Raw genomic sequence first — 14,208 nt, 5'->3', positions numbered from 1 at the left:
GAGTGGGCGGCGGCGTCCCGCGCGTCTCGCCTGCCAGACCAAATTCTAATCCTCCCAGCACGCCACGCCGCCGCCACGCCGCTGCCACGCCGCTTCGCCTCGCCACGCGGCGCGTTGCGGCTCGGCGGCTCGGCGTGCTAGCGGCTGCCGAACAAGACCAAAAGATGGTTGATAAAGTCATGTGAGCAAGACGTGCACTCCGGTTCATCTTGCCAAAAGTTTACCGCGGGGCATTTCAAACAATAACGGTCGCTGCTCTCGTGTGTGTGTGTGTGTGTGTGTGTGTGTGTGTGTGTGTGTGTGTGGCAGCGCAGGGGCCTTCAGGTGAGGGGGCCGACAGGAAAAAGAACGTGGAAAAGGGTGGGGGGGGGAAGGGGGAAATCGTGCTGATTTGTGCATTGATTGTAGTTTATTGTTCGTCAAACGTTTTGACTTGCAAGCCCGCCGAACATTGGCCGGCTTCGTGTCTTCCACTTCGGCGGCCGGGTCGGTAACGAGCGGGACACCGCCAGGCCGCCAGGCAGTCCTGCAGTCCGCCGGCCTTGTCGGCCTCCTCCCCGACGAGTCCGACTTTGGGTGTGTTTGGCGCGGCGCGCGGGCCGGTCGCTTCTCTGTTGCGAGCGTTGCGCGCCCTGATAGTCGGCGACTCGGCCTTTTAGAAGCTTTTACCTTTCATAATTAAGGTAACGAGTTTCATATGGGATGGACACGCATTTAAATGGAAATAAAGCCTGATGGGCTCGCGGTGGCGCTGTCTCTCTCGCACCGGCCGGCCCCGCCGCCCCGCGCGGCGCTCTCGCTCTCGCCTGTCACTCAAAAATCCTCCTCTTTTCCTTCGTAAGGCTGCGCGGCGCGGGATCGTTCCTATTTTATTTATTCCGAGTTCACCACCTCTCGCAAGCTCCGCGAGCCAGCTGTCAGGGCGGACTGGTACGGCCTGGTACACTGGCGAGGAGGCGTGAGGGGCCGTCGGGGAGCGTCAAACCGTCAAGAGGGTCCCGGCGGCCCGGACGGCACGACCGCTATGAGAAATCTATCCCCGAACTTTGAAGCTTCCGTCTTGGTTCTGACGCGGTGACGCCACCACACTGCGCTCCGCGTCTCGACGCGCTCGCACGCACGCCGTGAGATACTAGTGGTGTGGTCGAGTCAGCACGGCGCGGCGGCATTTTTCCGGTGAAATGGAGCCGCCGCTCATTGGGCAACGTTAATTGCGAATGGCATTCATTCCCGCGAAATGTCCCGTCCGCTTTCCGGCGTGCGTACGTGCCACCACACTCGTGCAGCGTTGGGCGCGCTCCGAGTCCCCGAGTCCGCGTGCCCGAAAGGCCCGAAAGGCCCGAAACCGAAAATGCGCCCAAACGTGGCGACGAACGCGGAGACAAAGCAAAGACAGGGCTGGCCGCATTTCGGCATCGGGTTTTACGGAAACGCCAGAGCGACTTCGACGAAGCGAAAAATGAGTTTTCAATTGGCGTACAATAAATTGGCCGCGTCGGGCGAGGCCTTCCCCGAAAACGCGACGCCAGGCCGGCGGCGGGACAGCGTGCGACGCGCTCAATGAGGAACCCTTTTGCTGCGTGCGACAACAGCACGACAGGTATCGCTGTCACTCGCGGACTCAATAGGCCCAATGGGCTGTGACCCCGTTAGCAGTTCGACGCGGTGCCCTCGTCCTCAGCAATTCGCCCTAGACCCGCGCAGGCGAGTCGCTCTGTCCCCCTCGCACCGACACGGCACGCCCTGCGAGCGTGAGAGAGAAGGTCAAGCAGCGCGAGAAGGTGGCGCGAAGAGGCGCAAGCGGGCGGGGATAGGTGTGGCCGGCACTGCCAAGGCACTGCACAGCGCCGCCCTTCTTGGAACCGTTACCCCCGCGTGCGTGCGAGTGAGAAAGAGAGAGAGAGAGGCGGGCGGGGTGGGCAGCCAGCGCGAGAGGGACGGAGACGGCCGCGGGAGAGAGGCGCGGAGGAAATCCCCAGCGCACCCGCCGCTACGCCCTTGGCCGTCCTCAATCGCGCAACCCCCGAGGGAAACCCTGAGCATGACGGGCATTGTGTGGAGGGCGGGGTGGGGCAGGGCGGGGCAGACTTCCGCCGCGAGAGTTCGGGTCGCGTCGTCGCACGTGCACGCAGGGATGGACCGCCAGTCCGCCGGCCACACCGCGGGCATCCCTCTTCCTCCTTCTCCTCCTTCATCACCGCCGAGAAGACCTCCGCCACGGCGGCCGACGGCGACCTCGGTCCACCCCGATTACCTCACCGTTTTGTTACCCCACTGTGACGGATGGTCCCCGGACCCGGTCCACACGGTCGCACCTGGCGTGGCCCGGCGTGGCCGGGCGTGGCCTGGCTGTCCTTTTGCCCCATTCAAGGCCCAGCCGGCGGCCCTAAGGGGGCCCTAAGGACGGCCCCACCTCCTGCAGGACAAATGGAGTAAAATCAAACCCGCAGCGGTATCGTTTGAGGGCCAACCCATTCGGTAGTCGCATAATGCATGTTTTTCTGATATCCCCACGTGTGTGTGTGTGGGTCGGTCTGTCTGTCTGCGTCCAGGTATTTGTAGATGCGTAGAGAAACGCCTCGACAGGGTTCCTACAGGATGCAGCAGCCACCGGGTTGTCAGGGTTCCTATGTCAATCTCTCCAGCGTTTGTGACTCTCTGCGCACGCTCGCGCGCGCGCGCGCGTGTGTGTGTGTGTGTGTGTGTGCGCGCGCGTGTGTGTGTGTGTGTTTCTGCAGAGCAGGGCTGCGTGTCTGGGCAAGGGCAGAGTGCGGTGGGTGATGTAACAGACAGCAGACGCCCCAGCGGGTCAGCTCAGACACTCTGCCACTCGCCACGCCACGCCACGCCGCGTGCAGGCCCAGGTGATTTACAGCGCTTTAGGTTTATTGTGCAAATGTGCTGCGAGTTTGCTGCGTGCGGCGCGGTATGCACCCTGCCCCGCGCCGCCCCGCGCCGCCCCGCGCCCTGTGCAGCCTGCGCCCTGCGCGGCGACTGACTGACTGGCAACGACGGCACGACGGCACGACGGAACGGAACGAGCGGCGAACGTGGCGCATTTTTGGGCCGGCATGCGCGCAGATTCGTCTCGTCTTGGGGCCGAAGCGGCTCAAGCCGAAACGGCCGCAACGGCCGAAGCAACGAGGAAACTGATTTGCCGCTTGCGAGGATCGCTTTGGGACGCACACGCGCGTGACAGCTCGGCCACGCGGCCGAGGCCAGAGGCCAAGTCCGAGGCCAAGTCCGAAGCCAAGTCCGAGGCCAAGTCCGAGGCCGAGCTGAGAAGCTGAGGCCAAGCATTGGGGCCCGCAGACCGTCTGCAGACCGTATCTGCGTTGCCAAAATGCATCAAGCCCGTCCGTTCCGATCGCTCCCGATGCATCGATAGCTCGATAGGCCTGACTCACCACCCCCGGGGCCATGGCCGGCCGGGCCGTACCGCTCGCTCCGACCGACCGATATTCATCCCCATCATTTTTTTTCCTCGTCTTTCTTCTTTCGCTCCTTCTCCCTTCCACGGGCTTTATCGTGCATGCATCCGACAGCACCGCATGCAAGCCGAGCAGGCCGAGATCGGCGTAACTGGCCGCCGAGTTGGCCGTCTTGCCGTCGAGTCCGTCGACTGCATCTTATGTGGAGCACCTGCCGCGGCGTCCGATAGCGAACCAAGTGCGCACGCTGCGCACGCTGCCTCGACCAAACGGACCCACGTGGCCGCCGGGGACGGACGCGCCCTTGGTTTCAACTTGACCCAGGACGGTCACCTAGCCGCCGAGTGTCCGGTGCACCGAGCGTGTTGCTGTTGTTGCTGCTGCCCATGATTTGCTGTTGTTGATCTGGCCGGCCGGCCATAGCTGGAGGATATAGGACCTCCTCCCCCCTTCCCCCCTCCCCTCCCCCTCCCACGATCTTCTGCCCCTTCCTGCGGTGCTCTCGGACGGACATGGCTCCCCCAGCCCCTCCAGCCCGGCCCTCCCAGCCCGCCGCATACCTTGGCGGCCCGAACGCGGTGCGAGCCGAGCCGTGCCGGCGGCCGAGCCGAGCCGTGCCGGCGGCCGAGCCGAGCCGGGGCAGCGAGGCCGAGCCGAGTCGAGCCGAGTCGAGCCGAGCCGGCCCGAGCCGTCACAATGCGGCTGGAGCCGAACGGGCCGGCCCGGCTCGGCTCGGCTCCTCCGTCCGTCCAGTTCCAGGTTCCAGTTCTCTCTCTCTCTCTCTCCTCGCTCCGGCTCCGGGCTCCGGCTTCGGCTCGGCTCCGGCTCCGCTCCGCTCGTCCAGTCAGTCGGTGTCGAGACACGCTTGGAGGCGGCCGTGCAGCCACTCTCGGTCCTGCACCGTAACACGACGACACTCCAGCCTGGCGCTGTGGCGTCGCGGCCACTCGGTCCCTCGCGCTACCCGTGCCTGCAGTGTCACCCGCCGCCCCTTGGATACAGTGTGTGTGATTCAGTGACATCGGCCCTAGCCGGCCCAGCCAAAGCAAACGGATACCAGTGCTCGTGTGTGTGAAACAGGCAGGAAAGGAGGTTGAAAAAGAAGTTGGTGCGCCCGCACGCGTGTGTGTGTGAGTGTCTGCCTGGAGGCCATGCGGCAGCGTACGTCGCTACGGCGAGTGTAGAAACGAGTTTGAGTCGTGCCCGCGTGTGTGTGCGTGAGACTGCGTGCGTGTGTGTGCGCCGTGCCCTGCCGCGATGGGTTAACAGTGTAACATGTGCGAGCATCAGCGGGTGATGCCCTTCGCCGACAGAGACAAACGTCGCACCAGCAAGACCTACCTTCTCGCGTACCGCCAACACCTGCTCGCCGCCATCCGCTCCGTCATGGCCTGGCACGAGCGGCGGACGTCGCCGACGTCGTACCGGAGCCTGTTCTGCTTCCTGGCGGCCTCCTTGGCCTTCGCGCTGGGGCTGGTGGTGGGCGTCATGATCCCCCTGTGCGTGCTGCCGAGGCACGCCGACGCTGCCATCCTGCCCGCCGCGCGCCCCTTCAACGTGACGGCCATCAACCACGTGCGCGCGGACGAGGACGAGGACGGTCGCCGCCAGTGGCGCGTCACCCCCAACGACAGCCGCAGCGAGCCCAGCACCACGCCGTCGCCGCCCCGCTTCCCCAGCGTGTCCTTCGTGTCGCAGTTCGCGGCGTCGCCGCCCGTGCTGGCGTCACTGTCCAACAGCAGCGTCGTCGCCATGCTGCGCGGCGAGTCCCCCGAGGACGCCACCACGCCGCCGTCGCCGTCCTCCGCCGCGGACGCCGCCAGGGTGGTGGGCGGCATCTACTGGGGGCAGCCCGTCGAGGACGCCATGCCCAAGGGCTTCTCCGAGGCCGAGGTGGAGGCGTGGCGGCGGTTCACGCGCACCACGGCCATCGTCAAGATGGAAGAGGGCTGCGGGCGCATGCAGAACCGCCTGCTGACGTTCGCGGAGGGCACGGCGTCGTGCTGCCGCTACCGCCAGAACACGGACCAGATCCAGGGCGAGCTCTTCAGCTTCTTCCTGGGCCACCTGCTGGGGCTGCGCAACCTGGCGCCGTCCACGCTGTCCGTGGTGCGGACGCGGGACCCCCGCTGGGGGCAGGTCCGCGACCGCGTCACCGTGGCCGAGTGGGCCGAGGACAAGCCCGTGGTGCTGACGCGGTTCGTGCCCTCGCTGCAGCCGGCGCACATCCCCAAGGCCCTGCGCGGGCCCAACCGCCGCCTGCACCCGCCGGACGTGGAGGGCGACATGGCCGGGCTGACCGAGTTGGCGCAGTGGTCCGACCTGGTCGTGTTCGACTACCTGACCGCCAACCTGGACCGCGTGGTCAACAACCTCTACAACCAGCAGTGGAACAAGGGCATGATGGACGCCCCCGCGCACAACTTGGCTCGCGACCCCAACACGGGGCTGCTCGTGTTCCTGGACAACGAGAGCGGCCTGCTGCACGGCTACAGGCTGCTGCGCAAGTACGAGAACTACCACCGCCTGCTGCTGGACCAGCTGTGCGTGTTCCGGCGGCCGACCGTGGACGCCTTGCGGCGACTGCACCGCGGTGGCGACGTCGGCGACCTGCTGCACGAGGCCTTCTACCGCGCCGAGCCCAAGGGCAGGGATGTGCTGCCCGGGCTGCCCACCCGCAATGTCAAGGTGCTCAAGGAGCGCATCGCCCTGGTGCTGGGCCAGGTGGAGCGCTGCGAGGCGCGTTACGGTGACAGGACTCGCACATCAGCGTGACGACCGCGCCACGCCACGCCCCCCACGCGACCGTCTCCCTCGCACCCTCGGCCGGCCAGCCTGGGCCAGCCTTAGCCGGCCTGTGAGGCCTGTGGGTGTGACAGAGACGGATGGCGGCCGTAGACAGCTAGAATGGGCGCTCCTACACGTGTGACACCCCCACCAATCGACCAGGTATAGAAGCCATTCGAGTCATCGTCCCTTCGCCCTTTCTGCCATCAAAATTCAGCAGGGTATCACCATATATGTGGGTCGTCATACCCAGGGACCGTCAGGGACCCGAAGGGGCAAGGGGGCGGAGGGGCGGGCGGACGGCCGGGCCGACAGACAGTCTGACATGGGCCGGCAGGGCCGGCAGGGCCGGCAGGGCAGGTCCGTCAGGGCAGCCTACAAGCCCGGGCCAACACATTCCTAAGCCTCTGAGGGCCCGTCCCACATGGTCCCAGTGCCAATCTCAAAGAAAAGTTATGTACTTTTGTTTCATTTTACGGTCATATAGAAATGCCGGTTTTTGCTTTTAAATGACATTTTTCTCTTTTCGATCCCGCCGTTCCGCTGGTTGTGTTTGCATCACTGGACCGGCTGCAGGACTGTTAAAATTTTTAAACGAGCCTGGAGTGGTAGCCCTGCCCTGTGGATAGATCGGCTGGACGATAGACCGACAGCCGGGCAGTTCGTCCACCAGACAGACGATAACTAACGACCATCAACTGTATTCTGTGCTTGTATTTTCAAACGGTTTCAAGTTTTTTCTCTTTCTTTTTGATCATGCCCGCTGCCTTTGTTTGGAAAGAATGTAATTTCCCCGTCGATTTTCACTCTCTGCATTATAAAATTGATTTCGAGACACACAGCTGGCTCCAGCAGGCGTTCAAGCTTGGAAATTCGGTAGTCATTTATTTTGGAGACGGCGGACATAACTTGTTGTTGTGCCACACCGCAGCTCTGAAATAAAACGAATGCACACCGTGGAAGCTTGATCGTGTCTTCTTTGCATCAATTTTCTCGCTGTTGCGTGTTCTCAAAGCGCACGCACGGTTCCATGCTGGCAATGTAGCATTTCATGTATGGTCAGGACAGTCGTAACTTCTGCCTGCTTACGGCCTTTTTTATTCTCTTGTTCCTTGATAATGCATTGTTTTCCCGAGTTTCGCCGTCTTTCCCCTTCTGCCCGGTAATATGATCTGTTGTCGTGGAAATTAAGAGCGCTCTTTTACTGTCATGGGTCATAAAACTGTGATTCGAACTCAACTCGGAGACCTGTTCCAATTCTCGGGTTAGTCGCATCTTGCATGTTCTGCGGCATCGTACTAAAGGATGCATGTCATTGAGGAATTCATTACAGATTTCTCGTGGCATGTGTCATTTTCTTTATGGCTGAGGTTGTCAGTCAGTTCGCTTTCAAAAAGTGTGCACCGAAATAATTTAAAACACGCCACAAAGTCTCTTGTTTTGACTGAAAAATGTGGCATGTGCCAGTACCTGCTTTTATGATGCTTGGAACCTGTCATCTTGAGTGTTTTTGAGTTGAGACCCTTGTTAGCCTAAACGTGATTTTTCATTGAATCACTCCTTTAGTCATTGTGATTTTTTGTGATGTTCCAATTATATGTATGTTGTTTGTATTTATTTGTACACTGTTGTAAATCTCGTGTGTATTTCTTGTACAGTTGCTATTTATTTACTACAGAAAGATTCATCTTCTGCCGTTGTATGACAAACCATGCAGTAGAATGATTCAAATTGTATTTTTTGATGTGTCCCTGAACAAGCAGAAATGTTTGTTTTGTGGTGTAAACTGGGTTGCAATGCAAAATTTCGCACGTGACCCCGAGGTATCCGTATCTACCTGCAGACTTATTTATTTTATGTGATATTAAATTAGAATTGAATCTTGTAGATATGTTGTTATGTATATTTTTTTAGAGTAATCGAGGAATAGTATTTATTTGTGACGAAGGCAATTCATTTTATCGAAACTTTGTGTACCACGTAGGAACCCTCTCCATGAATGCAAATTAAAGGATTCTAGTACAGGGCTACTTTTTTTCTCGAAGACCCGATTTGTGAGAAATCTTTGGCCCTCGACCGACCAATGACACCATAAACGAGACCTAACTCTAGGAATTCTTAAGGACCTCTTAGGATCAGTAGTTTCAGATTCTATAGGCTGACCGGACGACATAATAAAACGTCCCGAAAGAAAAGAAAGCTCAGTAGTTGTGCGTGTGTGCGTGTGTGTGCTGTACTTCTCTTTTTCTGTCATTTCGGTTTTAAGTTCGTTTGATCAGTGCGCCATGCATTCACTTTTGTCATGTACAAAATAGAGAGTAATCAGCGTTTCTGTTGTCAAATTTCTCACAAATCCATTATGATGCTAGTCGGTATGATTCATGTTTTATTTCCACATTGTCATCATGAGGTCCAACGAAATGTTTTGTGCAAGTTAATGTTTATTTCTGTCTGTTTGAAAATTCGTTCTTGTTATGTGCACTGATTTTGTTGTCATTCTTTTGTTATGTTATTGCCATGTTTTTTGCCTTCAGTGTATCAGTCTATAATTGAATGGTTTCTTTTGATGACGTCAGCTCATCTTATAGTATTACGTTGGCTCGGCGTTGAGTTTTCACTGCATCATTATCAAGATTTTAAAATTGTACATACGAATTTCTGTAAAAAGAGGCCTGTAAATGTGTTATGGTGTGGCTGGAAATGCGCACCCGACGTAATGCTGTAAGACGAGCATATATGTGTATCAGTTTTTATTGAATGAATTGTTTTGTGGTATGTGAAATGTCTTCAGTCAATATCCAAAGAGAATGGAAAAAAATAAAAGCATTTTAATTGAAACTATCCATCTACGTCAATGTGTTCAACCCTTTTTGAAAATGAATCTCAATACACTGAGTCGAGAGAAAAACTTAACAGGACGATAACTGAGATGGTAAATGAAAGAGAAGCTAACTTCTAGGCAGTTTAATTTTGTCGGCAAGTCTTAAGTCTTGTTGAACACGCTGCGGCTGCCCTCAGACACCTCGTGACTCCGCCTCACCCTTCCGACACGCAGCGCACGCTGTTTTAGCATACCAAGTACACTGCTGAGTTCACACGCTCCTACACTGGCGGGGGGCGGCTGTTTAGGAAGATAACGGAACGGGGCCTTGCCCGAGATAATGTGATATACGCGCCCCTATAAAAGAACATCAAACAGCGCCAATCCCCGTGAGAGCTGCAGCTAGAGCATTAAAAGAGATGCGCCGCGGCCAAAACGCCCAAACCTCTGACTGTCCCCTGCGTTGAAATCTCCCCGGCAGATCCGACCAACAGAGTGAGCCATTCATTAAAAAGCGTACAGCCAGCCTCGAAAAGCGAGGTGCAAAGAAAGGCGTGCACCGAGCCTTTCCTGGCGGTGTGTGTTGTCGCCGTGCAAACAACATGCAGTGGACACAGCGAGCTGCAGGCCTGCAGGGCCATGGGGGACCATGGGGCTCCATGAGGGGGCCGGCCGTGCGCGGCGCGGGGCAGCCAACCAGGAGCCGCACCGCGCACCCGGTAGTTTGCAGCCACACTACAATCATCACCACTTACCAATTTTCTCGCCGCCGCGCCCGGCCGCGTGGCCAATCAGAGGCTGCCATTGCACTTGCCACTGCACTGCTATTGCCGGGCTGCGGACAGAGAGTCGTTTCCGTCGCTCTGTGTGTCTCGCACTCGTGGGGCGTCCCGTGCAGGTGCGAGAGGGACAGACTCTGGGCCTGCCGGTCCTTCTCCCGTGTCACTGCCCACGCGTCGTCTGCTAGCCGCGCTCGGCGCGCTCGGCGCGCACGCACCTGGCCGGCCAGCCGGGCGGCGCTGCGGCGCTCTATGGCCTCTAAAATATGAGCTCGCTCCCTCAAAAGATGTCCCGCCTGCAACGGAAGAAATATAAGAAATATAAAAATATGATTGTACACTGCAAAATTTAGAGCGCTGCGAGGGATAATCGGCTAAATTTTGAACCAACTCTGAAATCCGGACGCGAAGCTCGCTGCACGCCGTAAAAAAAACTGTACGCGTCACTGAGCCTAATCAGATCAGCACCGATCAAAACTACGGTGCAAAGTGCACTGCTGGCTTATCAGATGTGACGCGTGCGTCTGCACCGCGAGCCAGACAACTTCCGGGCAAAAAATAAGAGAGATCTCCCGTGGACAAAGTTGCGTGGATTGGACTATGGTCAATTCTGCCAAATTCAAGGGAAACTGTCGGTACGCTGGGCGAAAAATAAAATGAAATTCAATAGACCGCGAGGAAAGGAGCTTGTTTAAGGTCGAAAGGCTACTTTTCGGGTTCGATCCTATGGCCTCCAGCCACGGTTTTTGTCGCTTTCAAGCTCGAGTCCACGGGTATTTGAACCTCGGCGTAAGCTGAGCTACGCCTTGGCTACGCCGAGCTTCCGACTCTTGGTATCAATGTCTATCAGATTCAGGCCGCGCTCCAAGCTCACGTTTCACCGCGGTGCTCTGCCCGGTCCAACAACAGTCCGCTAATCGTTTCCAAACGGAAAAGTCCCCCCACCCCTTTTCGTGCTGCTTTTGTTTTTATTTTTTTCGTGGTGGCGACGCTGGCCAGACGCTGGGCCGCGCGTCGCTAAACTCGCCCATGATGGATCACCCCCGGCGAGCCCCTTGATTTAATTAACCGAATTTCCTTATTAAAATAGCACGGCCGCTGAGAGAGTCCGAGCGGGAGAGCGAGAGAGAGCGCGCGAGAGGGACATGAGCAATGTTTTTGACGCGATCACCGGGACCATTAATTATAAACAAGCATGGCCACCGGGCGCCACTGGACGCACGAGCTCTTCATTAGGACGAGCCCGAATCGCACACGGTGGCGTAGCAGCGGCGGAGCAGTGGCGTGGCAGTGGCGTGGCCAGCCAGCCGAACAGCATTCTGTGTCTCTCGCGTCCGTTCGGGGCGCCCCACGAGTGCGAGAGGGACAGAGCCAACAATGTCCCTACAGCCCCAGCAACCCTCCAGGAGACTCGCTCGACACTTCCACGTTGCGATGAGCAGTCCGTTCCCCCCAGCGCGCGGGTAGTTTTAGATACCGGCAACTTGCCGCGATGCGCCGCTTTTTTGGGGTCAGAACATCGCTCGGAGCTATAAAAAACGGAGACGGTGCGGGGGGGGGGAGAGGTGCCTTCGACGGGACTGCTTGACTGGTCGGTTGGGGAACGTCGCGGGTCTCGATTTTGGTGGGGGAAAGGAAGCAGGGGTACCAACTGGCATCGCCCGGAGAAGGGAAGGCACACAACGCTGAAAAAAAGTGAAAGGGCCGATGGCGGCGGCAATAGCGAAAAATTCTGTACACGCTTGAAATCCGTGCGCACCAGATGCCCTGGCTTTCTGGAAAGGCAACCTGTTCGCAACGGCCTTTTTTCCTTTTTATGCCGCGTGCGGGGGTTTTCTTTGCCGCGGGGCGCGCACTTTTCCCGCAGCAAGCGCTTTCTCAAAGGGCCAGTCCGGCCCTGCGCGGCGCAGCGCGGCGCATAAGCCCCGGGAGGCAATTTGACCGTGTTCATAGCCGGCACTCCCTGCATAGTCCTGCATACACCTGCTGCCTGCCATGCACGGTGCTGGCGCGGTGCTGGCGCGGTGCGAGGCGCAAGGCAGGCGCAAGGCGCAGGCCCTGCCATCGCCTGCAGCCAATTGCTGCGTCCGTCCGCTCGGACGCTCCCTCCCCCCCCTCCCCCCTGCCCGCTTATCGTCTGGCTCTTTGCATAGCATCAGATACGCGGCTCTATCGCACGCCGAGCCGCGCCGCGGTCCCCCGCAGCAAATTCGACCAGAGAAGAAGAAGAAGAAGAAGAAGAAGAAGAAGAAGAAGAAGAAGAAGAAGAAGAAGAAGAAGAAGACCCTGCTTGATTGACAGAACATTCCCTTTTTTAGCGGAGTATTTCTACGGGTGTATAGGTTCATTCTCTTCCCCAATTTCTCCCATTCTGCCTCAGTGGCGTCGTGCGGTAATTATACGTAGTGGCAAAAATGATATCGCTCTGGCCGGCCAGGGCCGGGCAGTGGATGTTTGGGCATTGCCAGAGCTGCCGGTGCCGCCAGTGTGGCTGCGGCTGGCCCCAGGGCGGTTAGGTCCTCGTAACTGGCCACGCCGGAGCCCCGGCTAGCCGCCACAGACAGAGGTTCGGCCTCGGCCCACACACTACAAGCGCCACCACGCATGAAAAATGACAGCCCACCGATATAATAGCAGAGTCCAATATGAAAAGTGGATTTCCACTCCGTGTATAGTATCGTGGCTGATCGCCGCAATAAACAGATGCCACCTCTCCGAGTGATTAATATCTAAATCCCTAGGTAGCACTCTCGGGCGTACGCCGTTGAAAAGGTGGAGTCACTGTTTATTCTAAACAAGGTGACGCCCGTTTCGTGCAAGGCTAGGTTTTACTCGACTACCAAACCTCATGAAACTATCTCTAATTAACAATCAAAATATTCGCAACTTTCTGTTTGTTCCCCCTGGTTTTGGAGCCGACACTGTGCCTTTGACTGAGAGGCGAGTCTTGCTCAGCACGTCGTGCCGGCCGGCTGTGCCAGGCCAGGCCAGGCTGTGCCAACACGACGGCGTGGACGGTGTGGTCGGCGTGTCCCGTGGCGCCGTCGCCGTCCTTGCCTTACGGACGCGCCCCTCTCCCGGCCCTCTCCGGACTCTCCGGGGCTCCGACCCGTCGGATGGGGGCCCGCCGCGCCACACCGCGCCACGCCACGCGTCTGGTCCAGTCCAGCTTGTCCAGTTTGTCCCGCGTTGTCTTATTGGCTTGACATGCTTGTCCCTTGTTCCCGCCTGGAAGGCCCAGCCGGCCTGGAAGGCCTAACTCTGGAAGGCATAACCTGGAAAGCATACCTGGAAGGCCTAACATTGAAAGCATAACCTAGAAAGCATATCCTGGAAGGTTTAACCAGGAAGGTTTAACCTGGAAGGTTTAACTTGGAAGGTTTAACCTGGAAGGTCTAACCTGGAGGGCAACCTTTAGAGCAACCTGGACGCCTGACCAGGAATGCTTACCCAGGAAGGTCTAACCTGGAGGGTCTTACCTGGAAGGTCTAACCAGACAGGTCTAACCTGGAAGGTGCTGCCCAGCCCGCGGGGTGCATGCACGGTGTCGCACGCTGCGCCCCTTTCCGAGCCCGTTCACAGGGCAGCCCTAGGCGGGTCCAGGCGGGCAGGCAGCCCCGCCCCCGCTTTCTCTGAGTGGCACACGCGCCGAGCGGCCCTAGGAGTCCCTGCTCGGCCAGCCGCGGCCAGGCCGGGCACGCGAACCTTTCGTCCAAATAATGATTACTGAAAGCACACCAAGTGGAGGCGGGGCGGCCCGGACCCTGTCATCATCGCTGTGGGTCCGCTCCACCTCCCCTCCCCCCCTCTATCACGCCCCACGCCGGCTGCCCTCCACGCGCCGCGGTGCCGTTCAAATTGGGCTCCTTCTAACGCGACGCCGTGACGCCGTAGTGCTTCCCGGCTCCACAGAGAGGTCCAGCACGGCGTCCAGGACGGCGTCGAGGACGGCGTCCACGCCCCCAGCCGCCTAGGGCCAGGGCCTCGGCCAGGGCCGGCCTGTCTGTATTGGCCAAGTGTTTAGGTGCCGCCTCTGCCCCCGGGCAAGCGTTTTCGATTTCTTCCCGGTAGAGCACGGACACACTCACACGCCCGTTCCCGCACGCACACACACACAAACACAATGAATTGCGTTTTGTGATGGTCGTGATCCCCAAAGTCCTGATGTGTGTGTGTGTGTGTGTGAGTGCCGCTGAATAATTCCCGCTTGTGTGTCTGTGTATTTCCACGAGCATTTTTATCGTGATGTGGACATGCACGCGCGCCCCGGGCCATGGCTGCCATGGCTGCGGGACGCGGCGGGACGGGCCAAAGGTCAATCACTTTGATCCACGATTCCTTTCCGTTTTTTTCCTCTCTGGTTGTGTCGGTCCCGGCCGTTTCTAGCCCG

General features: G+C 58.5%; 1 protein-coding gene across 1 annotated transcript; it reads left to right on the top strand.

Moving 5' to 3' along the window:
• The first annotated feature begins 4,292 nt into the window (after positions 1–4,292).
• Positions 4,293–9,056, top strand: LOC117641569 (extracellular serine/threonine protein kinase four-jointed). Its single transcript, XM_034379024.1, has one exon. It carries the CDS (start codon positions 4,707–4,709, stop codon positions 6,204–6,206), a length of 1,500 nt encoding a protein of 499 aa, XP_034234915.1. The 5' UTR covers positions 4,293–4,706; the 3' UTR covers positions 6,207–9,056.
• The last annotated feature ends 5,152 nt before the right edge of the window (positions 9,057–14,208 follow it).

The sequence above is a fragment of the Thrips palmi genome, unplaced genomic scaffold, assembly GCF_012932325.1.
Source record: "Thrips palmi isolate BJ-2018 unplaced genomic scaffold, TpBJ-2018v1 HiC_scaffold_15, whole genome shotgun sequence".
Classification (NCBI taxonomy): domain Eukaryota; kingdom Metazoa; phylum Arthropoda; class Insecta; order Thysanoptera; family Thripidae; genus Thrips; species Thrips palmi.
Note: the sequence above shows the minus strand (reverse complement) of the source record. Positions and strands in the feature narration are given on the sequence as shown.

Bases quoted from the DNA above. Each gene is read 5' to 3' on its own strand.
- LOC117641569 (XM_034379024.1), top strand. From the start codon at position 4,707: ATGTGCGAGCATCAGCGGGTGATGCCCTTCGCCGACAGAGACAAACGT.